Source organism: Ooceraea biroi, chromosome 9 (genome assembly GCF_003672135.1).
Source record: "Ooceraea biroi isolate clonal line C1 chromosome 9, Obir_v5.4, whole genome shotgun sequence".
Taxonomy (NCBI): Eukaryota; Metazoa; Arthropoda; class Insecta; order Hymenoptera; family Formicidae; genus Ooceraea; species Ooceraea biroi.
The window spans coordinates 8543624-8570241 of record NC_039514.1 but is presented as its reverse complement, the minus strand read 5'-3'; the positions used below and the strand labels follow the sequence as shown (position 1 = coordinate 8570241).

The 26618-nt window shown below is 44.8% G+C and overlaps 1 protein-coding gene across 4 annotated transcripts in view; it reads left to right on the top strand.

Moving 5' to 3' along the window:
* The window catches only part of LOC105278915 (rho GTPase-activating protein 20), a 195391-nt gene that overhangs the window by 34935 nt on the left and 133838 nt on the right, over nucleotides 1-26618 (top strand). For all 4 annotated transcript variants that reach the window (XM_026972136.1, XM_026972138.1, XM_026972135.1 and 1 more), the window contains exons 2-4: nucleotides 6584-6773; nucleotides 6995-7179; nucleotides 25608-25653. In XM_026972136.1, the coding sequence (XP_026827937.1) occupies nucleotides 6584-6773; nucleotides 6995-7179; nucleotides 25608-25653 (421 nt within the window). The remainder of the gene's footprint in view (nucleotides 1-6583; nucleotides 6774-6994; nucleotides 7180-25607; nucleotides 25654-26618) is intronic.

Genomic DNA, 26618 nt, shown 5'->3' with positions numbered 1-26618 from the left:
TAACCCCGAACAATGTGCGAACAATAAATTCTGTGCCGAGAAATTGATAATTTTCCGTAAAATCGAGAGGTGAAACTACGAGTTTGCAGTCGCATCATTTCTCAGGTCTCCTGTTTCATGGATTTCTGGTCTCACTCTAATTATCCTTCGTCTTCCTGATCGCAATTACAAGGATAAACGGCGGGCTTGATGCAAGTGCCTCTATTATGCGAATTTCTCTGCTGGATGAACCACCTTGGCGCCTTGACAAATGAAGTTGTACCGCGCAGCACGTTATTCAGCTTACGCCATACCTGTACTCTACGTCTCTACGGCAAGAGGAGATCTTGCACACGTACGTGAAAACACATGGCAAATATAATTTTGCAACTAGAATGATTATTTTAACGACGTACCGGAGAACTCGTTGGGAACTCGAAATCCACTACTGCTCATCCGTCGCGAAATAGTCGGTTCTCTTCCGCCTCGGCAGAATGCCCTGGCTTGTGATCGATGTAACGACGCTCATTGTCTCGTAATGAGTCTGGGAGGGACAGGATGCCTGTGCAGGCACGTTTCGTTTCGAATGAGGCGCTACACGCGTACACACGCGTACCTGCATATTTAACGTGGCTGATGGGAATCCATCATCTGTCACGCGCGAGCAAGGAGACGAAAAACCAGTTCGTAGAGCCCGCTTGATTGGATCGCGCCTGTATTATACCGCTGAAATTCTGCAGACGTGTCGACACGCGCACGAACACGTACGCGATTCCGCCTTCGCGATTGTTACGTTGATCCGGCGACTGTAGCCGAGATTACGTGTGTCATGTACGCGCGACTCACGCTCGTGCATCGTGCACACGGTGCATCGATCGCCGTGGCGGGAAAAGCGCGACGACGTCGGCCAGATGATTCACCAAACAATTCTCCACGAGAATACGTTGAATAGCCGGTGACGGATTCGCGGATACGCAAGCTTGACGTGCCACGCGGCGCGTTATCTTGTCGCGAACGTATCTCGGTCCGAGACGCAAATCTTTTTACTTTGCGTCGTGCGGCCTCGCATCGGCGAATTCAGTGAACTGAATAATTGGACGAGGAGGCGATGCCCGGATGGGAAGAAAGTAAATTCTGAGAGCGAATCTCAAAGAGCCATTTCTGGCTAACCGGAAGAACAAATGAGCCGCGTCGTCGTTCGTTATTGTGCCTCGGTTCATCTTTCTCTCTCGGACATTTAAACGAAGTCTTTATCAAGGATATTACCGGTGGTCTTGCTGCTTGCTTTTCAGATTTCATTTTGAGAACCGGTGAAAGTGCCGGGCTGCCGGTGTTACAAAGATGTCGATTGCTCATTGTGCTCTTATTTCATTTTGTCATAACTACTACTGACCTTTAAACCGTTCATGCATTCGCGTGCAACGGACAGACAATTTAGCCGGAGCCTGTTAGAAACTTGCCTGTTCGACATTGTCGGCAAAAGGTATTCGCGAATAACGAGAAACGAGTTTGAGCATATAGCCGCAAATGCATTAGTTTACACCGTACGCATGTATATTACGTATGCTATGTAACAGTATTATTATATAATGCAGCATATTTTCTATAATGCACCATATTTTGGCTACTACTCACACATCTGAGGCCATTTGCTTCGACATACGCTTGTACTGGTCGATTTCACGTCATTATTCTCTCGATCCTGGTTCGCGAGAGGCACGGAGAATAGAAAAGAGCACGAAAGAAGGAGCTGAATAAAAGGAGGATCGAAGGGAGGTGGAAGAAAGAGAGATAAAAGTCGTCCGTGCTGGAACGAGGGAGAAACGTAGACCGGTATAATTATGCAATTTAGATTCAGCTTTACGATTCCGGTTTGGCTTTATTAAAAGCGAGAGTGGGCGTGCGCTCTCCTCTCTCTGATTGACAGTACCTACACATGTACGTACGTATCGGGGCGCGTTCGAGCTTGTGGGGGGGAGGAATAATGCGTGTTCCCTGAGCACGTAAATACAAAGTCGGTGCGCCCCGCGCGGACATTACTCCTCCAGACTCCCGTCATGAATCTTCCCGACGACGCAGATTATACTTGTGGATTCGGTAATCTTTACTTCGCGTCGTGCTTTCGCGAGCAACCGTTTTTGCACATTAAATAACATCGCGTGAAACATCGTACGTACAAACGTAATGATCCAAATTACGCGGCCGCCGCGAAGATGGATCGTCCCAATTATCGCAGACCTGTGAAACCATCCGTCCGTCATCGGCACGATGGTTTAGGTAATTCTGAAATCGATAACAAGATGATTTCTCGCGAGATGATTTCATCGACGATTAAACCCAAGAGGGATAATAAAGCGAATTATGATAGTGTTGTGAAATGTTGTTTCGTAATTGGAATTGTTCGGTGTTTATTACGAACTCACGCGATATTTGCACAACGTGTCAAACACAGCATGTTGGCGGTTGAGTTCTGAAAGAATAATATGCATGTGCGAATACGGGGATTAGGAAATTACATTGCAGTCCGTTACAACGGCGGCGTGACGATGCGAGAGTATTAATTAATTAATACGGCGTTCTTAACGGCGACCTGCTTCGCGTTATTTTACATCTGTCTGGACTTTGCCGGGAAGAATGCACCTATCTTAAACCCATACTCGTATTCGTATGTAAATGTCGAGGAAAACGCCGAATGCCGGAATCGGTCGCGCGTTGTATTAAAAAGGGGATAAAAAGCGCAGTCTGATTAACGGTATACTCAAGTGTATACGCCTTCTTACTGCCGGATTCCACCGAATCATAGCGATTGTATCGTCGATCTCGGAGATCGTGTGATCGTACCATATCATCTTTCTTTAATCCCGTTCCCCTCCCGGTACGAGCCGGCGATTATTCGGACTCGTAAGAGGAACGTTTGTGTAGCCGGTGTAGGTCTGTGCACCGCGATTAGAAACATATCGGCGTTCGATGTCGGCGTAAACTATACTTGATATCGCTATAAAGCACGATTAAATTGCATTGTCCGGGACGGTCGCAACGGGGCAGCGATAATCGCCATCGACGCCGTAAGATGACCCGTAAGGTTGTAAACTAAGGCTCGGTGGGCATCGAGCAACGGTAATGCACGATTACATTCCCGTTTTTCGTCGTGTCGATTAAGACCCCCCGATCTGCCGGGGTCGCGTTGTTTAATTACGGTTGACGAGAAAGATAGTTGCTCGTTACGCGACGTAAGAATGCGAAAATGTGTTAACCTTTCATTTTCCGATGCGTCACGAAATTATTTATGCGTTACAATATGAATATCATCGAGCCATTTGAATAATGTTGAGTGTACGTACACGTGCGCGCGTCCGAAGACACGAAAGAGTTCATTTGCACTTTAACGGACAGTCAGTTTCAGCTGACAACTCCTCCGCCCTCAGTTCGTTAAATCGCGGATTTACTGTACAAGAAAGCAACTGTACTTTCGCCGCGCCTTCCCCGTATGTCGGAATTTCTGGAGAATTCGCGCGAATTACGGTCTGACAATTACCGTAATATACATATTCATACGCGACGCGACGAGCGTTCGGGGGAGTCGCCGTGGCGGACTTGAACCGTGCGAAGGGGCCACCAAAAGGTCGACGCACGATTCTTGCCTGATGTAAACTTTTGGGCTCCCTCGCAGTTTATCTGATTCTTCTTCACGCCGCTGCTTGCATTGTCAGACCATAAATATCGGCTGGACCCGGCTTAATTGCACGCTGTTTTTGAGATTTCGCGGGATTAACTGGTCACGGCTACCGCGCCAAGTTAAGATCTGTAGCATTCCTTTTTACAAGCAAGATTATTGAGCGATAATTCAATCCATTGATAAGGATTTATATTTATAGATCTGTTCTATGTAGTAACAGATTGAAAATATTATATTAGGAGTGTGATTTAGTTTTGAGGGTTTTGCAACAGATGGCTGTAGTGTCAGTTTGTTCCAATAGCTGTTTCCGATAACTGTTGTTTCTTACAGTCTTGACATTATCCATCACATTTAGTAGCATTATAGCAATAGATGCAATAACAGTCGTGTTCATATCATCGTAAAAATGCAACTTCCGAAACAGCGTTTTCGACATGCGTTGCTTTTGTTTTTTAATCAGAAGAAAACTGCGGCTGACGGTTATAGAATTCTTGTGGAAACTTATGGTGATTCTGCCCCATCAATTAAGACGTGTGAATACTGGTTTAGACGCTTTAAAAGTGGTGAAGGACAAAGAACGCTCGGGACAACCAAGAAAGCTTGAAAATGCAGATTTGCAAGCATTATTGCACGAAAATCCAACAGAATCCACTTCAGAACTTGCCAGAGCATTAAATGTTGATCGTACAACGGTTACGAAATATTTACATGAAATGGGAAAAATTCAGAAAGAAGGAAAATGGGTTCGACATCAATTATCGGAAAGTGCCATTGCGAACCGGTTGAACATTTGCATTTCGTTGATCGCCAGGCCAAAAAAGAAGAGTCTTTTGTCTCGGATCGTTACTGGGGATGAAAAGTGGATCTATTTTGATAATCCGAAACGCGGAAAATCATGGGTGGATCCAGGCGAACCATCAACATCCACTCCGAGACGCAATATTGACGGTTCAAAAGTAATGCTCCGTATTTGGTGGGATAGTGTACTATGAGCTGTTAAATCCGCATGAGACTGTCACGGCTGATCGTTATTGACACCAATTGTACAAGTTGAAGCAAGCCTTGGACCAAAAACGACCACCAATTGCGAGTAAACGACGGAAAGTGATTCTTCTTCGTGACAACGCTCGACCTGACGTTGCGTTATCAGTGAAAGAAACACTATTAGAGCTTGAATGGCAAGTCTTCTCCGGACATTGCTCCATGCGATTATTATTTGTTCCGGTCGATGCAACACGCTTCAGAGGATACACACTTTCATAATTTGGAAGAAGTGCGAAAATTCGTCGACGAATGGATCGACTGAAAAGAAGAGTGATTTTATCGTGGTGGAATCCATCTCTTGCCAGAGCATTAAATGTTGATCGTACAACAGTTACGAAACATTTACATGAAATGGGAAAAATTCAGAAAGAAGGAAAATGGGTTCGACATCAATTATCGGAAAGTGCCATTGCGAACCGGTTGAACATTTGCATTTCGTTGATCGCCAGGCCAAAAAAGAAGAGTCTTTTGTCTCGGATCGTTACTGGGGATGAAAAGTGGATCTATTTTGATAATCCGAAACGCGGAAAATCATGGGTGGATCCAGGCGAACCATCAACATCCACTCCGAGACGCAATATTGACGGTTCAAAAGTAATGCTCCGTATTTGGTGGGATAGTGTACTATGAGCTGTTAAATCCGCATGAGACTGTCACGGCTGATCGTTATCGACACCAATTGTACAAGTTGAAGCAAGCCTTGGACCAAAAACGACCACCAATTGCGAGTAAACGACGGAAAGTGATTCTTCTTCGTGACAACGCTCGACCTGACGTTGCGTTATCAGTGAAAGAAACACTATTAGAGCTTGAATGGCAAGTCTTCTCCGGACATTGCTCCATGCGATTATTATTTGTTCCGGTCGATGCAACACGCTTCAGAGGATACACACTTTCATAATTTGGAAGAAGTGCGAAAATTCGTCGACGAATGGATCGACTGAAAAGAAGAGTGATTTTATCGTGGTGGAATCCATCTCTTGCCAGAGCATTAAATGTTGATCGTACAACAGTTACGAAACATTTACATGAAATGGGAAAAATTCAGAAAGAAGGAAAATGGGTTCGACATCAATTATCGGAAAGTGCCATTGCGAACCGGTTGAACATTTGCATTTCGTTGATCGCCAGGCCAAAAAAGAAGAGTCTTTTGTCTCGGATCGTTACTGGGGATGAAAAGTGGATCTATTTTGATAATCCGAAACGCGGAAAATCATGGGTGGATCCAGGCGAACCATCAACATCCACTCCGAGACGCAATATTGACGGTTCAAAAGTAATGCTCCGTATTTGGTGGGATAGTGTACTATGAGCTGTTAAATCCGCATGAGACTGTCACGGCTGATCGTTATCGACACCAATTGTACAAGTTGAAGCAAGCCTTGGACCAAAAACGACCACCAATTGCGAGTAAACGACGGAAAGTGATTCTTCTTCGTGACAACGCTCGACCTGACGTTGCGTTATCAGTGAAAGAAATACTATTAGAGCTTGAATGGCAAGTCTTACCGCACCCCGCGTATTCTCCGGACATCGCTCCATGCGATTATTATTTGTTCCGGTCGATGCAACACGCTTCAGAGGATACACACTTTCATAATTTGGAAGAAGTGCGAAAATTCGTCGACGAATGGATCGACTGAAAAGAAGAGTGATTTTATCGTGGTGGAATCCATCTCTTGCCAGAAAGATGGGAAAAAGTTATAGAAAACGAAGGAAAATGTTTTGATTAAGGTATTCATTCAGCAAAAAAACCCTCAAAACTAAATCACACCCCTAATATATAAATTATTTATCGATCGATCGAGTGAGCGCTGATTGTTCGATTCGAGCGAAATAGACAATGTTCTTATGCGATGGCTCGATTCTTTTTGTCTGTTGCAGTTATCTGCCTCGTCGCCCGGAGCTATTTCCACCGTGGTTGCCCCGGTACTTTTGAAATATCGAGTTTGCAGACCTAAATTGCTGCTTGCAGGCTCGAGGGCCGAGATCGATCCCGCAGCCGATGTAGCTCTGCTGTATAACGAAGTCTTGCTCATCGAGGACTCGGCAAGACAATATGATGCGATTGGAGGTAAGTAATTCTTATTACTTGTATGTTTTATGTGATTTTAATGAAATTTAAATTAAATTTAAATTATATAAATTTGTAAAATTTTATTTTATATTCCTTTTGTACGATAGTTCTCATTTAAAGTTTATATTGTAAAAAGAAAAACAACCTTGTTTGAAAAGATGCCAATAGCTCGCGAGTGTTATTGTCGCTGCAGTTTGAAAATTGTAATTGTTTCGCAGATACGGATCGCAGATACCGGGCCACGGAGAAGCTGTTGCATGCGGAGGAAGAGTATCGAGAGGCATTGTGCAGCGCCAAAGAATTGTACGCACGTCCGTTGGCACAGAGATACCCCGAATTCCATGATGTTATTTTTCAACCCATTGCAGATTTGTCGCGGGTCAGCGCGGAGCATTGCCAAAGGGTAAGTTATTAATACGAACATGTTAGTTTTATTCGAGTTCGTGGAAGCGATACGCGAGATTGCGAGGAAGTTCAATCACCGGATGTACATCCTGAAAGAGTAGAAAAAATATTAATTCTAAGATCTATGGTTCGCGGTATTGTATTACGGTATATATGAAAGTATAGCATGAGTACGTTCTTATCGACGCGCTAAAAGCGAACGAGCGAATGGAAGGCTGAGCGGGTCGGTGAGAGATGGCGGCAGCTGAACCAACTTACCTTGCTACGTATTTGAAAGGCAAGGTGCTTCACAGGAGCACCAGGCTTCCGTGAAGCACCTTGCCTTTCGCCGTCTTGTGTCGCAATTATGGTAGCACGAGTGTAATCTTTTCAAGTGGGACAGCGCGCGATGAATATTAAGAGCGGTCAAATGTAAATTTTCAATTGTCACAATGAGCCTAATCCAAAACGCGAGCCTTGGCATTATTTTGTTGTCGGCTAGTGTCAATTTTAACGATAATTCGATGAAACCTTTTCTGACGACTGACATTTCGATAGATCAATTATTGACATTTTAGATAATTTATTAAGTTTCGGGAGAGTTAAAATTTCGGTTACACGGAGCAAGATCGGTGAAACTAAATGAGAATTTATTTAACACAACGCGACAGAAGATACAGTGCGGGTGATTAGTGCGAACGCGCTGATAGGCGAGCGCGATCTTTGGCACGGGCCGGAGGCCAGGCACGTACCATGCTGCATTCAGCTGCAGCAGCAGCAGCAACGGCAGCAGCTGAATTCACTGGCATCAGAATCGCGTGGCGTGGCAGTGGATGTGTTTTCTTTAGGGCTGACAATAAAGAGAGGATGCCTGTCCTTCGGATGTTAACACAAAGCCGCGCCGGCCGAGAGCCGGTTAACGAGTCGGGATGAGCGATGACGGTGGTTAGCACCCTCATAAATATTGACTTTTACAAGACGACGAGCGGCGGTGCGCGCACGGCTTCGAATCGCGGCGACTATACTACCTTCGAGGCTACGCCTCGCAAGTAACAGCCTCGTAAAGTGAAAAACGTTCGCGCTGCGAAGAGATCGTTGCGCGGGATTCGCGAGGCGAAACCGAGGGTGGAAACGCCTACCTTCTTTATTCTCAGCGCTCAACATCGCGGTCATCAATAACGAAGTTGCCGTGCGGGCCGCAAAAATGCTGCAAAAATCGCCGTTCTCCCTCGTGCTCGCCCTTCCTCTCCTGCCACCCCGCGTCTCCCTTTTCTTTCTCTCCCTCTGTCTCCCTCGCGGTGAATCGTGTTCATGTTCGGGGATCCCGTACCGGCAGAGGTTATTGCGGGCCGCTGGATATTAATTGTGGCGACTTATGATCTCCTACGCGCTCGTTTTATTCTCGCGACCGGCCGGGAGTGACGTTTTAAGCGGCGCGGCGACGGCAGACCTTGGACCGGTGCGGCACGATTTACATTTTATTTTAATGAGCGCATTAAACGGTTATCGGTTACTTCGATCGGCCTGCCCGCCGCCGACGGCCGCTACTCGCGCGGATGATCATTTCCAGATAAAAAATCCCGCCGATAGGGGATGTTACGCGCGACCTTCGTTCCCGTGACTGGCCAACTTCCTTTCGGGGCGAGGATCGTGATTAAGACGCTATCTCCGCCGCGGACGCGATTCTTTCGCGGAGTGTCTATGGCTCTCGCAATCGGCACGACGGATCTGTCGGGGCTCCTCGAGGTTGCATAGAATTGAGTCGTAAATTCTAACGATAATAAGAATAATCGTGGCAACACGAGAGTGTAATGATCGCGGCTATTAGTCAAGGATAATTCCTCTTTGTTCACATTTTTCTACGGCTCGAATCAACATCATCACATTGATCAACGTATAAATGTAACATTCGTGATATCACGTTCGCTCCGAAGTTCCAAATGCGAAATTAATAATTTATGACATTATCGAACCGACTGACAGGCGCGATATGATACTTGCATGATCAAGCAGTATCGTAACGTCTCGATCGTACTTCGGGGAGGAGGAACTTTGAGTTCCGTGCGGGCAAAACTGGTTTACCTCTGCTACGTAGGAAGTACGAGGAGCTCGTATCTTGTATTTTGCACGAAGATTTACCGCAGAACGTTCATCGAATTTGAACGCCGTGAAAGTGACGCGAGGCTCTCGGCGCGATATAAAAGGGCGCGTCGCAGCACCGCGACGCACCGCAGGTTAATTAGTAAAAATGTTCGGGATCGTTCTCGCTGTTCTCCATCACGATCCTCCGAGTCTTCGTCTTCGTCCTCGTGTACACGTCGCGCGTTTCCTCGCGGTGTCTTCCTTTTATTCGGTCCCGTTGCCTTCTCCTCACGTGACCCGTGTTGCTGCAATTTCACTTTGGAGGCACCTCGGGGCCACCGAGCAGGCAATTAGAAGCAATCGCACACCTGGAAGGCGAGGGAGAGACGTATATCTGTCCCCTCGTTTCTTTTCGTCCCTCTCATCCCTCTTTTCTTTCCTTCTTGGACAAGGGAAGCATGTTTGCTTTATTTCTCTCCGCAGTTTCAGGAGGTTTTCTCGAGAACTGTTGAGAATGCATTCTCCAATGATGCTTGTTCAACTTAGCGCGGTGTCGACATCGAGACAAACTCGACGTCGCAACTGCGAGAATCTTGTTGAGAATTTCGCAAATTTATTTCGTAATTTATCGTGTCATTTGTGACTTTTGAACTTGAAACAAATATTTCAATTTATATACGTTGACCGTGTGATCACGTAAAATTTAGAGAATCAGCCTTTCCAATGAAAAATGAACTAGTTATGAGAAAATTAACACAAAATTGTTTAATTTTGTAAAAAGGGGAGGAAAAGAGTGAGAAGACCGAAGAGAGAAAGCCAGTGGTACGCTTCGTCTCGTTCTCGCACGTTGCATGGCCACTGTTGTAAATTATGTTTTTGCACGTCGCAACGCGCCACGGTACTTGTGGTCGTCCGCGGTGATGCAACGGAAATGCACGGCGGCTTCTGCGCGATGCAGGTGCATCGCGAGAGCTCACGCTGCCGCATCTTTGCGCGAGAATGCGACGCAGCCGCGTCATCCGGGGACCAACGCCCTCCTCGTCGTTTGTATTTTTGCTAGTGCACGGCGATTAACTTATTTACCGCGGCGACGCTAATTAATTCGCCTGGGATTCGTAATTTCAGGAAATTACCTGCACGGAGATCAATTGCGCAATTGCAGCCGTGTAGATCGCGACGTCGCAATTCGCACATTTTTCCTCCGCGTATAGCGCATCCAGACTAACAACGCGTCCGTTGACTACGAGTTTGAACGATATGAGCTCTTTGAACTTTCTATCTTGAAAATCTTGAGAATAGCTATTTGGTCATATGTTCTTTCATTTTTAAACAACTTGGTTCTTTGAAAAGATTTCATTACAAAGGGGAATCATAAGTTAACGATTACGTGATAAAACGAATCGCATTTCGTGACTATTAAAGGCTTAACGGTCTGTCTCATGGAAAGCTGGTGAAACCGAACGTTGAATTCATAAAATAACTGACGGACGAAAAAATTTGCGCGCCACGCCGTTGATCGGTCCGGTTGAAGGTGGATGAGCACCGCACCTGTAGGGCAATGCTCTTCGGTTGGTCGAGACGCGCGAGAATGTGAAAGCTGCACCTGAAACCGGCGGTTTTGCGCCGCGCGCGATGACGCGTTTTGCCCGATCGCTCTTCTTGCGGCCCGTTGTCGGAAGATTGCGGTGAGAGCCGACCGACAGATTCGCGTGTTTCGGGAATTGTACACGTGACAGGACGGGGCGAGGCGAGACGAACGATCGACCGTTCCAGTCGCCGATCAATCTCAGCGAACCTTGACCCACCGATTTGTCTGGGGGTACCTTTCGGCACGACGGGGTTTCGGCTCACTCTCGGTTTTCGGATCGCGACGAATTAGCGGTACGTCTAGAACGCTCGATTACTCCTTGTCGAGACCATGTTGACCGAATTTCTTTTGACTCGGTCGCGACCTCGGATCTTAATCAGAGCGGACACCAGACTGGTACCTGTTGATTTTGGAGTCGTTGATTCAATCAGCAACTTTATTAAGGGGGTATTCTAGTGTAAAAGCGGAATTTGTATGCTATTTTGGTGAAATTTTTTTGAAAAAAGTATAAGGTTTTTTGAGGCAGGGTTTTCCCTGCTTATTCATACATATTTAGTGTATGTTTCCAAATTTTTGTAGTAGACAATAACTATAAATAAGCGCTGCACATGATATTAAATAAGAACATGAAAAACAAAGTTGGTCCATGGTTCCCATGATTTCAGCTATTCTGCTCATCTGAAACAAACAAACCAAAGAGATTCTTAATTAGTATGAGTGTGGCTATAGCAGGTACCAGAATGAAAAAAAAAAGTTGAAAATTTAAAACATGACTTCATTGAGAAAATTAAGTTTCGATTTGTACCATTTTTTTCACCATTGAAGGGCTGTAGAAATTCCAAAAAACAATATTTCGACTTGATTGTGGTAAGGGGCTATAGCCACACATATACTGAAGATGTGTGCAAAAGCCTGAGTCAATTGATTAACTGGTTTTTGAGATATCATGGGAACCAATTTGAAAAACATGGTTTCGAGAAAAACACGTTTAAAGTTTTTCATACTGATTACGTAGAGATAATGTTACTTACGATCAATCGGCTAGTCCAGGGCCATACAGGGGACATTCCTCTTGTTCGTAGAAGTCCTGCAGAGCTGATCTCTCTTCCCTGCGATTCATTCTCTGATCTCGAGAGAAGTTAGTGGAGCGCCGCTCCGAGCGGGTGATACGAGCTTCGTTCCGGGAGTTTGCGTACATCACCGCTTGCTGACCAATACTAACTCCCATCACGTTCATAAGTTTTAAAATTGGCATAAATCCTTTATTGAAAATTATAACTGCCAAGAATGTTGCTATTTCAACAACTTTCACGCCAGCATGGAGATGTTTTGGAGCAAAAGTCCAAATCAATGAATTTAGAGATTCATTGTACTATATAACCTGTACTATACAAAGGCTCCAATTCAAATGTACGACCTTCAAAGAATAACGATCTTCCGATCCTACCTAAAATACTAACACAATGCTCTGTTGTGTGCCGCGCGGTCCAACCGCCGAGCGCGCGCCAGAGGTTATTTTCTATTAGGTGCTATTACTTTGTTAATTTTGCGAATCGGGCTAAATCTTCTCGCAGACATATTTTCCATACCATATACTTGCAAAATATGCCAAAAAATTCGATTTTTCTGACATGCTACACTAGAATACCCCTAGAAAAATCAATTATAATTGCATTGAAATTATAATCTTTTATCCGCGCATTTCACGATGAAAAAAGAGGAGACATGATGAAGTGGAAAGTGGAGCATCTATGGCTACGCGAAAGGACGCAAGAAGAAAAAAAGGGTCGGACGTGCCTCAAGAAAGTGGATGATCGCTGCCGTGGCGTTCATCGGGAAAGTGGACAGGGATACCGGATCGCGCCAGGAATGGTTTCGATTTCATCGTCAAGGGTCTCATTTTTCTCATACGAGAAGAGAGGACAGATATTTCGCGGAATTCAATTTCTACTCGCTCGAGATGACTAAACGCTCGACAGCAAGTGTCTTTCGGCTTGACAATTTATCTAGCGAGACATATTATTTTAGCCTTAAAAGATCTAACTTTTAAATTACGCTTGTATACTTTTCTCGATTTTATAATCTTATTATCGTAACCAATTTTAGGATCTTTTCCTGAGCGTTACATAACTCAAAAGTTAGTTTTTTTACTTTTGTCGAGTTATCTAATAAAGTTACATCCAAATCAATACATATTAATTGGCACCAGGGAGATGTAATCTCTGACGATTTCCGTGTGTCGTTCTGTCATGTTTCTGTCGAGTCTTGCCAACGCACAGTGGGCTAGAATCGAAAAAAGCTGGCCAAAAGTCGAATTTTTTCAACTCTTGGAAATCTGTGCATTTCGACCTTTTTTGATTTATGGATATCAGTATTTTCAAAAATGTGAATGGAGTTTCGTAGGAAAAATTTCCTTCCCATTAATCAACAATTAATAGGAGGCAACGCGTTAATGTTCCGAAAAACGAATTATGAATGAGTATAGGCTATAGCTTACATTCTTGTATGCGGATGCAAGTAATTTTGCTTTTTACTCTATAAATAGAATTGAAACTCTTTTCCCAAACAGTTATAACCATTAAAAATGTTTGTTCATCAATTTGTGTTAATCTAAGTTTTTGGTTTCTTAAAATATAAGAAAGAAGTAAAGTTCAATATCATTTTTTTAAATAGCTGTAAAAGGCTGTTTGGGATTCTTGTTTTATCATCTTGTGTAGGATTCAAACTAAGTATTTCCGTTTGAATTGTGCACACCAACGCACACCTTTGGGTTATATACAGGATGTTTCATTTTAATTTTCATATCGTAATAACTCGAAAAGTTGGCGTTTTGGTAAAAAATGTTTGAAATGAAAGTTGTAGGTTTTTAAGTGAAGCATTACATAGCAATACCAGTATGACCTTGATAGTGTTGTCAAGATCATGTACAGATCACCGTGCAATTTTTAAATGCCGCGAAACGTACGACGCGGCGCGGTAGCGACTGTAACTTTTAAGCTTCATAACTTCGAAGTATTTAACGGATAAATACTTTGTTATAGTGTTCTGAAAAGCTCTTGAGGTAAGCTACAAAAATATCTAATGAAAACTGGAGGTTCCCATTTAAAAAATTCAAGGTGACCTTTGCGTGACCTTGGCAACGCTATTCAAGGTGATACTAGTATTATTATCTAATACCTGATTTAAAACCCTATAACTTTTATTTGAAACATTTTTTTCTAAAACGTCATGTTTTCGAGTTATTACTTTTGGCCAGCTTTTTTCGAGTTTAGCCCACTGTGTAACGTGAGGCTAATAATCCGGCCGCCAATAATTAACGTAGATTGGAAGAGGCACGTTCGAAGACCGCCTTCTTATTTACTGACAACGACACTATCGCGTTACCGAGATGGGCGAGACAGAGACAGTAAAGATGCTTCGAAGCGATGCTGCCGTGCGGAAATTACACGCGCACCTAATATGAATATACAATGATCCTACTATTAATATCTCGGTTTTCCTGAAGCCAATTGCAAGCTCATAAAGATAGTCCGCGCAAGAGTATAGATCACGTCGGCATAGTCGAAAGACAGGAAGTTTAATAACCCGGCTCTTCAGTTTCCCCCGTCTTCGTTCGAACGATTGGTCTTCCACACCGACAAAGAAATTCCATCGTTAGATTATGTGTATCATAACGCGGCCCTGCGCGAGCTTTTAGTACGGGGATAAGGAAGCGACCGGGAATGCAACCGAAGAAAGAAACCGGATAACAGATATAAAAAGAATTAATCGCTGGGGTGCAGGGCTTGATCGCGCCTTTTAGCGACATTTATTTTTAACGTGCCATCATCACCGAGAGCAAGCTGGGGGAGTTAACAGACACTCGGCGACAGTATCAAAAAAATGATAAATGTCCTTATTCGACCATGTCCATGTGTGATTGCTAATGGGACCATTCCTTTCTGCGAGTCGCCAATTTGTTTTTTATTCTTTGTAGAACAGAACTTTGAGGAGGATGAGAAATGGGCTATTTTGTATCCTCCTTTTCGTCTTCTTAGAAAAGAAAATCGAGAAGATAAAGTAGAAACTATTAATTTGCTTTATATCAAGAGAAGTGGAATTAAACTTGAATGTTGTCAATCACGAAATAATTATGCTTTTAAAATCGCGGTATATTATCTCGAGGATCATTTGCATGCGGGAACTTGGACGGATCGCAACAACGGTTTCTCGTCGCGGATCTCTTTAGCGTTGTAGGGTTTCTTGCAATTTCCGTCGGTCGTTATTAGGCTCGAAGGCGTAAAATGCGCGTCGTAAAGGCACGCAGAGCGAGGAACAGTTCGCTGGTCGAACCGCGCTGCGTGAAGGTACAAAGAGCCGTGCGGAGATGTTCCGCAGCGAGTTAGTTACAGTTAGTTCAATACGTGGACGTGGTCTTTCATACGTTGCACGTTCCATTCGGCATACGGCGAACATGCTCAAAGCTCGTGCACTCGCGCCAGGAGACCACCAAAGGATTAGAATCCTTCCTACGAGAGGCACGCCGCTGCTTAATGACCCTACGCAGCCGGTTAATTCATAAGGCGACCACTCGCGACTAATCGTACGAGCGTATGCACGCGGGATGATGCAACTTTACGCATAAGCTTGAATTTTTCTTCTGTACTCGCCAGTGGGAACGTAACGTCACACTTTGCCATTGAATTCTCTTGCGCTTTTACAAGTCTTCTTCTGGTGCAGAAAAAAAGCAAAAGAGGAGTATTTAGGTACTTGTGTGTAATGGTTATAAAAATGGTTACAAAAATTATTTTCATTTTCCTTTCACTTTTATTAGGGGTGTGATTTAGTTTTGAGGGTGTTTTTGCTCAAAAACGCATGTATTTAAATATGATAATGAATGAATACCTTAATCAAAATATTTTCCTTCGTTTTCTATCACTTTTTCCCATCTTTCTGGCAAGAGATGGATTCCACCACGATAAAATGACTCTTCTTTTGAGTCGATCCATTCGTCGACGAATTTTCGCACTTCTTCCAAATTATGAAAGTGTGTATCCTCTAAAGCGTGTTGCATCGACCGGAACAAATAATAATCGCATGGAGCAATGTCCGGAGAAGACTTGCCATTCAAGCTCTAATAGTGTTTCTTTCACTGATAACGCAACGTCAGGTCGAGCGTTGTCACGAAGAAGAATCACTTTCCGTCGTTTACTCGCAATTGGTGGTCATTTTTGGTCCAAGGCTTGCTTCAACTTGTACAATTGGTGTCGATAACGATCAGCCGTGACAGTCTCATGCGGATTTAACAGCTCATAGTACATTATCCCACCAAATACGGAGCATTACTTTTGAACCGTCAATATTGCGTCTCGGAGTGGATGTTGATGGTTCGCCTGGATCCACCCATGATTTTCCGCGTTTCGGATTATCAAAATAGGTCCACTTTTCATCCCCAGTAACGATCCGAGACAAAAGACTCTTCTTTTTTGCCTGGCGATCAACGAAATGCAAATGTTCAACCGGTTCGCAATGGCACTTTCCGATAATTGATGTCGAACCCATTTTCCTTCTTTCTGAATTTTTCCCATTTCATGTAAATGTTGCGTAACTGTTGTACGATCAACATTTAATGCTCTGGCAAGAGATGGATTCCACCACGATAAAATGACTCTTCTTTTGAGTCGATCCATTCGTCGACGAATTTTCGCACTTCTTCCAAATTATGAAAGTGTGTATCCTCTGAAGCGTGTTGCATCGACCGGAACAAATAATAATCGCATGGAGCAATGTCCGGAGAATACGCGGGGTGCGGTAAGACTTGCCATTCAAGCTCTAATAGTGTTTCTTTCACTGATAACGCAACGTCAGGTCGAGCGTTGTCACGAAGAAGAATCACTTTCCGTCGTTTACTCACAATTGGTGGTCATTTTTGGTCCAAGGCTTGCTTCAACTTGTACAATTGGTGTCGATAACGATCAGCCGTGACAGTCTCATGCGGATTTAACAGCTCATAGTACATTATCCCACCAAATACGGAGCATTACTTTTGAACCGTCAATATTGCGTCTCGGAGTGGATGTTGATGGTTCGCCTGGATCCACCCATGATTTTCCGCGTTTCGGATTATCAAAATAGATCCACTTTTCATCCCCAGTAACGATCCGAGACAAAAGACTCTTCTTTTTTGGCCTGGCGATCAACGAAATGCAAATGTTCAACCGGTTCGCAATGGCACTTTCCGATAATTCATGTCGAACCCATTTCCCTTCTTTCTGAATTTTTCCCATTTCATGTAATGTTTGGTAACTGTTGTACGATCAACATTTAATGCTCTGGCAAGTTCTGAAGTGGATTCTGTTGGATTTTCGTGCAATAATGCTTGCAAATCTGCATTTTCAAGCTTTCTTGGTTGTCCCGAGCGTTCTTTGTCCTTCACCACTTTTAAAGCGTATAAACCAGTATTCACACGTCTTAATCGATGGGGCAGAATCACCATAAGTTTTCACAAGAATTCTATAACCGTCAGCCGCAGTTTTCTTCTGATTAAAAAACAAAAGCAACGCACGTCGAAAACGCTGTTTCGGAAGTTGCATTTTTACGATGATATAAACACGACTGTTATTGCATCTATTGCTATAATGCTACTAAATGTGATGGATAATGTCAAGACTGTAAGAAAGAACAGTTATCGGAAGCAGCTATTGGAACAAACTGACACTACAGCCATCTGTTGCAAAACCCTCAAAACTAAATCACATTCCTAATATATAAATGCTTCTTTATTGATTTTCTGTGTTTGGACCCTTTGCTAAATGTATCTCAGGCTGACTGATGCAGCCTGTGTCTGACTGATTCTGCACGTATTAATCAAACTCGCGGTCTCTCGCCCTAGGAAATCGCGATAAAACGTTCTCACCGGAGCGGCGCGCTTTAATCTGAGACAAGAGAAAGTGCGTTTCGTGGTATACACGAGCGCGCATATTTCGTGTGTCCCAGGAGGAGAAAAAGGTGGAGAAGACACGGAGGCTTCTCTTCTCTTCTGATCCTTCGATTTGAATGAAGTCGATAAACACTTTAACGACCACGCTCGTGACATATTAGATTCGCAGCATCCCACGACAGGCTCATCGCGCGAGTGGCATTCTTTTCACACGCAGAGGATTCTTCCATTCGAATAAAATTTATAGTCACCCTTACACGAGATACAATAGAACTCCATTATGCAAAAATTCCTTTATCGGACTTGCGGATCCAAGGCAGAATTCTAGTAAACGATGCAGCGATAAAAGGATCTTATTCCTTGGAACTATAAATCTTTGCTTTCTCGGAAATTTCTCTTCCGGTTCTCTGTATCGCCGTTTCTTGATTTTGACGTATCGTACATCATTGACTTTTGCGGTTATCGCGTTTGCAATACTAACCGTTTCAATGGAGATTTTTCGATACGAGAGGCGGAATACTTTAATTCATATTTTCATAATTTATTATTTTATTTTATGCGATTGCTGTTTATTTTCTACGAGTAGCATCGTGCGCGCTCCCTGGAACAAATTGAAGAAGTGCTGCATGCACTCCCGTGCTACGTGATTCCCACCGCCTCTTGTCGTGTTACATTCCGGGTACATACGTCATGTGCGCATCATCGTTCGCGTTTTCTCCCGTTGCCTTTCCGCATCGCGGCTCATTCTTCCCGACAAGCTCCGCCGCGCCGTGTAGAGAAGGACGATTCCTCGGTCGAGAGATCGAGCGAGGCGGCTTTACAACATTATTAAAGCGCAAGTAAAAGCAGCCGATCGGCCGCGCGGAAAGGTACGGGCGACGCGATCGGACGGCCAGAAAGAGAAAGAGACTTTTTTACGAGGGACGCGAATCTACTTTCTCCGGACACGTCCACATGGCGAACAGCACCCAAGCAAGCGTAGTCGTCCGTTGTTTAATTCGGCAGTGAAGCAGTAAGGAGGCGTACATCCGGCGCACGTGGGTGCCACAGTCTGGGTCATGAATCCAACGGAATTAGCCGCCACGTGCGGCAATGAGAGATGTTTTTCGAACGCGCGTCCGTCTCTCGTGACGTTCGATGAGTGGCACAAAGAATAACGCGACGATTTCTCGATCAGCTCGATCAGCTCTCGCGAAATTACATTTATGAATGCCGCGGTCTCGTTTCCGTCTGGTGATTGCCTCAAAATTACCACTGTTACGTCTTAATTATTTTAATACACGTGTACACATTTTATTGAATCGCGAATATGTTGATTAAATACGGAATTACGATGTCATACTGCTCGGCCGTATAAATAATCATGCTTGATCGAGGCATTAAATATTAATAACACCTTGCGACCGAGCCAAGTTACATCTCTTCTATTGGCAGGAAGCGATAATTAGAGTCGGCAAAAATGATCGGATTCCATCCAGCTATCTCGTGGCACGTTATTCTTTTACCGCGTCGACGCAGGCAAAGAGCTGTTTATCGCTCCAATGGCGTTTAATTAATTACTCCGCTGGTAGCAGAGCGAGAAGCGCGATTAACATGAACAAAACGCAAGGAGACGACATTCGGCCGCGAAGTATCGATAGCCGATCGATGCGTAGAAAGCATCGACGCCGCAGGTGCGTCATACGATCTCGTTTATCGATCGTCAATCTCCCGGACGGAGGAAAAAAAGAGTGACTGATCCGACGACTATAAAATAATAATGAGATAAACGCCTACGCATAGTAAGCTCCTAATAACACGCAAGGGGTTCAAGCTGGAATCTCTTTTTTTTTGGAAACGCCCTCCGCTCGCATACTCGTCGTCGTCCTAGATGGGCGGCAGGGACGAGCGTGCGCGTGCGACGTATAATTAAAACCGCCTCCGAGGAATGCATCTGCGTATCCGCGCGACGCAGAGAAGCAGCTCCAGCGAAAAATTGGCCACGGTGTCCGTCGTAATATCCATGCCGCTCGCGATTATCGATAATCGAACGTCCATCACTATTCAGAGGATAGGAGAACACCGCGGCTATCGTCTTCGGTCTTCTTATACAGGGTGTCTCGCGTCTCGCGATCCTAATTTCGTGTAAAGCAATTTAATTTTTTAGATCGATTGATTTATAGTTCTATTTCAATATTTTTTTGCGGGATGCGGTAAACCGCGGAAGAATCGATCTCGAATTCGTCAGAGGTACCGTCGCAGAAATTAAAAGCGCGGATTGCCGTGAAACGCCACCCTGTATGCATCTCGCGGTGGAATCAAACGCGTAGCGAAACCGCGTACCGCACACGTTCCTCGCGGGAGCCCGTTTAATTAATAATTTCACAGTCGATTAATTCACGCAACGTCTAATCATTATTTTACGCGACTTTATAACCAGACGTTCGCGCTGTCCGTGTTCGACGATGGCGTTTACGCAGAGTTTAACGCGGTTTCCGCGCGGTAATCGCGGTCGTAACGCGGTCCTGTTTAATTATTTTATAAATCATTTTCCTGTTATTCACGGCGGTGGCAGTGGCGGCGACGAGAGTGAACGATACGATACGCGGTGATCTCTGATCGCGTACGCATACATAATTCATGACCGCGAGAAACATAGAGACTTCCTCTACTCCCGGCAGCCTCGAAAATGAATGGGTCACCCTGCACCTATCGTCGTCGCCCGCGCGTATAATGCGATGCATAAATGCATGGAGGTACGCAGTGCGTGCGCGCTTAACATAGATACGTATCTGACAATAAGAAACGCATCGACACGCCGACGCATCACATCGTGATGCCGGGAACGACGTGACGATGCAACGCACGTATCACTGCTTCTACAAGCATCCCCTTTTTCATTTCACGCCGGCTATCATTTCCACTCGTCTCCCTCTCTCCTTTCTCGCCGGTCGAGTCGAGTGACTTATTGATACGTAACGCGTGATAACTCGCAATCAAGACGGCGCGACAAAAATTCCTAACGTGCGTCGCGTGGAATGTCGCGCGTCTCTTGCTGCGGATGATGCCAAATCGAATGCCACCCCAGATCGGGAAACTCCTGGAGCGTGTTGATGTCTGAAAGCTGCGCTTCTGGAAAGTTGAGTTTCTCTTCCAAACACACAGATCTACCCTTTTCATTAGAAATTATCTCATCCGACGTGTCTTATCGCTTTATGGCTCAACGGGTCGTCGTACTCCTAATCCCTCACGCTCGGATAAGAACGGGTCGTCGACCTAACGCAGCGGCCGAACCAAACTCGATTTCGATGTTTTCTAATCCGATATTCGTCTCAAATCCACGTGAGAGAATTGAAAATTTATTATTCTTAATTTCACATTTTTCGTTTACGCATTAATTAAGAACACGTGATATCTTTTTAATAGTTTAACGAAAAATTGTGCATTCTTTTTTTGCTGAAAATTACCTTCTGATTCGAATCGAGCGTTTCGGTGTTCCGAGCGATAAGACGTTTGACCTTCTTTCTTGCATTCTCTCCCGCTTTTTTTTCTCAATCTGCATTGTGCGAGAGGAACGATGCAGCGCCACTCCTTTGAAATTTGAAGTACGCTCGGGAGATCGGCGTACAATTTATCGCGATAATTGTTGCCTGGCGCTGTGTTAAAGCCGGGCGAGCTCTGCTTTCCTGCGATAGCCACACGTAAGACGTAGCAATTAAACCGGAACAAATTGGTTGTTAGGAATTGAGCTCTCTCGTACACAGCGCGGCAGCGGCGGCAGTTTTATTGTGATTACACGGTGCCTCCGATAGATACGTATTCGTAGCTCGGAGGCAAGCTGATTGACTCTCGTCGATAATTTCCATCCGCCTTGTGGCCTGGAAGACCTTGCCATTAAAAGGCCTTGAGAGTGCTGCATCCCGTCCATCACTCTTTCGCGTACCTACGTACGCCTTGGACAAAACCACGAACTCATCCTCCGCGAACATGCTCGCGGAGCGGCATTTCTTGCTCCGAAACCGTGTAATACAATTTCATGAAGCGCGGCACGTTTATTACGGCGAAATTAATTACTACGTGTCAGATGCACATCGCGCTATTCTTTCTGGACCGGTTTATTTCCATTTTGTTATTACGCCCGTAAAATCACGCATCCACGTGTCGAAAAGTCGCCAAGTCGCTCTCTCCATCCGCTCGCTGATATCGTGAGACGATTATCGTTAAAGCCGTGAGAGCCCTAACGATGAATTATGCGAGCGTGTGGGTTGCAGCGGAATTTGCGCTATCGGCTTTGCTGCTTTGCGGCTACCGTAACATTATCGGCGACCTGCCGATGTTTTTGTGGATAAAGGGGGTCTTAGGGATCGTCAAGTTCATTCATATCCATTGCATTCTTGCTGCGTCATAAGTCAACGGATAAATGCATGCATCTCTCTCGAGGACGTGGTCTGGCCTCGAACCGTTTCAGGTCTTTGACATCATCGGGCTACAGATGTTCCCGATAGTCGAGTAGGATACTGTAAGAGGCGAAAAATAACTAGGAGACTGCCTTAGACTTGAACTCGAACTCGAACTCTCCAGGATCCCTGGTTCACACGCCTAGGTCTTAGACTGTACGGCCAATACTCCTACTGTTGTGATCAACTTGTTTTCATTCCGATCCTCTATACGACCTGTCAGTCTCCACTATCTTTCCAGATCTTACAGCTCGGCCAGCCTGACATTACATTCGTCCCCGAATGTCTCCAAATCGTCGGTTCACTCCACTTGAGTCCCTCCCAACCTCCATTTTTGGTTCACTCTTCTGAGTCCCTCCCAACATCCATTTTTGGTTCACTCTTCTGAGTCCCTCCCAACATCCATTTTTGGTTCACTCTTCTGAGTCCCTCCCAACCTCCATGTTGGTTCACTCCTCTGAGTCCTTCCCAATCTCCATGTTGGTTCACTCCTCTGAGTTCTTCCCAATCTCCATGTTGGTTCACTCCTCTGAGTCCGTCCCGACCTCCATATTCAGGCTTCACTACCGGCCAGCTGCTTCTCAACTCCCTCCTCTCCGAGGGGTAGCGGATGAATCTCAACTGTCTTCGAGGGGTAGCGGATTTGATCCCACTTCTGAATTGTAAGAGGCGAAAAATAACTAGGAGACTGCCTTAGACTTGAACTCGAACTCTCCGGGATCCCTGATTCACACGCCTAGGTCTTAGACTGTACGGCCAATACTCCTACTGTTGTGATCAACTTGTTTTCATTCTGATCCTCTATACGACCTGTCAGTCTCGACTATCTTTCCAGATCTTACAGCTCGGCCAGCCTGACATTACATTCGTCCCCGAATGTCTCCAAATCGTCGGTTCACTCCACTTGAGTCCCTCCCAACCTCCATTTTTGGTTCACTCTTCTGAGTCCCTCCCAACCTCCATGTTGGTTCACTCCTCTGAGTCCTTCCCAATCTCCATATTGGTTTACTCCTCTGAGTCCTTCCCAATCTCCATGTTGGTTCACTCCTATGAGTCCGTCCCGACCTCCATGTTCAGACTTCACTACCGGCCAGCTGCTTCTCAACTCCCTCCTCTCCGAGGGGTAGCGGATGAATCTCAACTGTCTTCGAGGAGTAGCGGATTTTATCCTACTTCTGAATTGTAAGAGGCGAAAAATAACTAGGAGACTGCCTTAGATTTGAATTCGAACTCTCCGGGATCCCTGGTTCACACGCCTAGCTCTTAGGCTGTACGGCCAATACTCCTACTGTTGTGATCAACTTGTTTTTATTCTGATCCTCTATACGACCTGTCAGTCTCGACTATTTTTCCAGATCTTACAGCTCGGCCAGCCTGACATTACATTCGTCCCCGAATGTCTCCAAATCGTCGGTTCACTCCACTTGAGTCCCTCCCAACCTCCATTTTTGGTTCACTCTTCTGAGTCCCTCCCAACATCCATTTTTGGTTCACTCCTCTGAGTCCTTCCCAACCTCCATGTTGGTTCACTCCTCTGAGTCCTTCCCAATCTCCATGTTGATTCACTCCTCTGAGTCCGTCCCGACCTCCATGTTCAGGCTTCACTACCGGCCAGCTGCTTCTCAACTCCCTCCTCTCCGAGGGGTAGCGGATGAATCTCAACTGTCTTCGAGGAGTAGCGGATTTTATCCTACTTCTGAATTGTAAGAGGCGAAAAATAACTAGGAGACTGCCTTAGATTTGAATTCGAACTCTCCGGGATCCCTGGTTCACACGCCTAGCTCTTAGGCTGTACGGCCAATACTCCTACTGTTGTGATCAACTTGTTTTTATTCTGATCCTCTATACGACCTGTCAGTCTCGACTATTTTTCCAGATCTTACAGCTCGGCCAGCCTGACATTACATTCGTCCCCGAATGTCTCCAAATCGTCGGTTCACTCCACTTGAGTCCCTCCCAACCTCCATTTTTGGTTCACTCTTCTGAGTCCCTCCCAACATCCATTTTTGGTTCACTCTTCTGAGTCCCTCCCAACCTCCATGTTGGTTCACTCCTCCGAGTCCTTCCCAATCTCCATGTTGGTTCACTCCTCTGAGTCCTTCCCAATCTCCATGTTGGTTCACTCCTCTGAGTCCGTCCCGACCTCCATGTTCAGGCTTCACTACCGGCCAGCTGTTTCTCAACTCCCTCCTCTCCGAGGGGTAGCGGATAAATCTCAACTGTCTTCGAGGAGTAGCGGATTTTATCCTACTTCTGAATTGTAAGAGGCGAAAAATAACTAGGAGACTGCCTTAGATTTGAATTCGAACTCTCCGGGATCCCTGGTTCACACGCCTAGCTCTTAGGCTGTACAGCCAATACTCCTACTGTTGTGATCAACTTGTTTTTATTCTGATCCTCTATACGACCTGTCAGTCTCGACTATTTTTCCAGATCTTACAGCTCGGCCAGCCTGACATTACATTCGTCCCCGAATGTCTCCAAATCGTCGGTTCACTCCACTTGAGTCCCTCCCAACCTCCATTTTTGGTTCACTCTTCTGAGTCCCTCCCAACATCCATTTTTGGTTCACTCTTCTGAGTCCCTCCCAACCTCCATGTTGGTTCACTCCTCCGAGTCCTTCCCAATCTCCATGTTGGTTCACTCCTCTGAGTCCTTCCCAATCTCCATGTTGGTTCACTCCTCTGAGTCCGTCCCGACCTCCATGTTCAGGCTTCACTACCGGCCAGCTGTTTCTCAACTCCCTCCTCTCCGAGGGGTAGCGGATGAATCTCAACTGTCTTCGAGGAGTAGCGGATTTTATCCCACTTCTGAATTGTAAGAGGCGAAAAATAACTAGGAGACTGCCTTAGATTTGAACTCGAACTCTCCGGGATCCCTGGTTCACACGCCTAGCTCTTAGACTGTACGGCCAATACTCCTACTGTTGTGATCAACTTGTTTTCATTCTGATCCTCTATACGACCTGTCAGTCTCCACTATCTTTCCAGATCTTACAATACTTTGATCGGACTATAAGCGTCACGGCAGCGGAGTATTATTATTTCCGCATGTACGTTTGCGTGTACGACTAGTGTTTAAATCGGTGTAATGTCAATAATGTTATTTTTTAGACGTATCGTGTGTTGGTATAATGACAGAGTGTTCTCTGTAGCGGCAATTATCGAAACGCCGACACAAATGCGCGAGAGCAATTTCACAATAACGCAAGGTACACGAGCGAGAGCTGTGAGTTTGAGTGACAAGTGATGGAAGCGGCAGAACGGAAATAATGGATCGGAAAGCGACGTGAATCGCGCTCGAACTCGAGTCACTCTCCTCATGCATTATACATGGTCCCCGCTCACCCTTTTTCCGCCCTCGTATGTTGGTCATTGTATTTTAAGAGCCAATTCTACCGCGCCCTTTTTGCTTTCTTTCAGATCCGCAGGGCGCTCGAGAATTGGGACAGCGGTGCCTTCAAGTCGAGTGAGTATCATACGCGTATACATATACAGTGAGTAACAAAAATATTCGGACACCACAGTATTTCTGAATATCGGTGTATATTTCAATTGTTTAGGAATGACAAAAGTAAAATTTTTTTCTTATGATGTATCATTTATTGTAGTTAACAAAAATATGCAATTTAATGTTCTATGTTTAGCCATTACATTTTTATAAACATTAAATGAAATATTGTCCGATTTTCGCGTTACAAAAATATTCGGACAGTCAATATATTTTCTCAATATATTAGGCAATACATTATCTAAGACACCAGTACCTCGGTCAAAACCAATGTTTACAAACATACTATGAGTATCAGGAACTTGGAATTCCATTTATCCTCAGTATTACGTCTATCGTCAGTGAAAATGGGTCGCTAAAGCAAAGATACATCTTTCAATATAAGACAACTCGTGATTTTCCATCGTGAAAAAGGAAAATCTTATCGTGAAATTGGTACCCTGTTAAATTTAAGTAAGAGCACTGTTGCGGACATTATAAGAAGGTTCCAACGAGAAGATCGCATTGAATCCATAGCGCAAACTGGCCGGCCAAGGATATTAAATGTTAGAGAACGCAGACAAGTTGTACGAAAGATACAAAACAATCCACGTTTGAGTGCTCCAAAATTAGCAGTTGAAGTTTCTCAAGAAACTGGAAAAAGTGTGCATCCCCAAACAATTCGTCGAACATTAAAAGAAAATGGATATAATGGCCGAGTAGCCAGAAAAAAACCATTTATTAACGAGGTGAACAGGCGAAAACGTGTGGCGTTTGCAAAAGAATTTAGTAGCAAGGATAAAATATGGTGGGATGATGTGATCTTTTGCGATGAGAGTAAATTCAATATTTTTGGGTCCAATGGACGAGCCATGGTGTGGCGTAAACGTAACAGAGAGTTAGATCCAAAAAATTTGCGTGCTACGTTTAAGCACGGTGGAGGA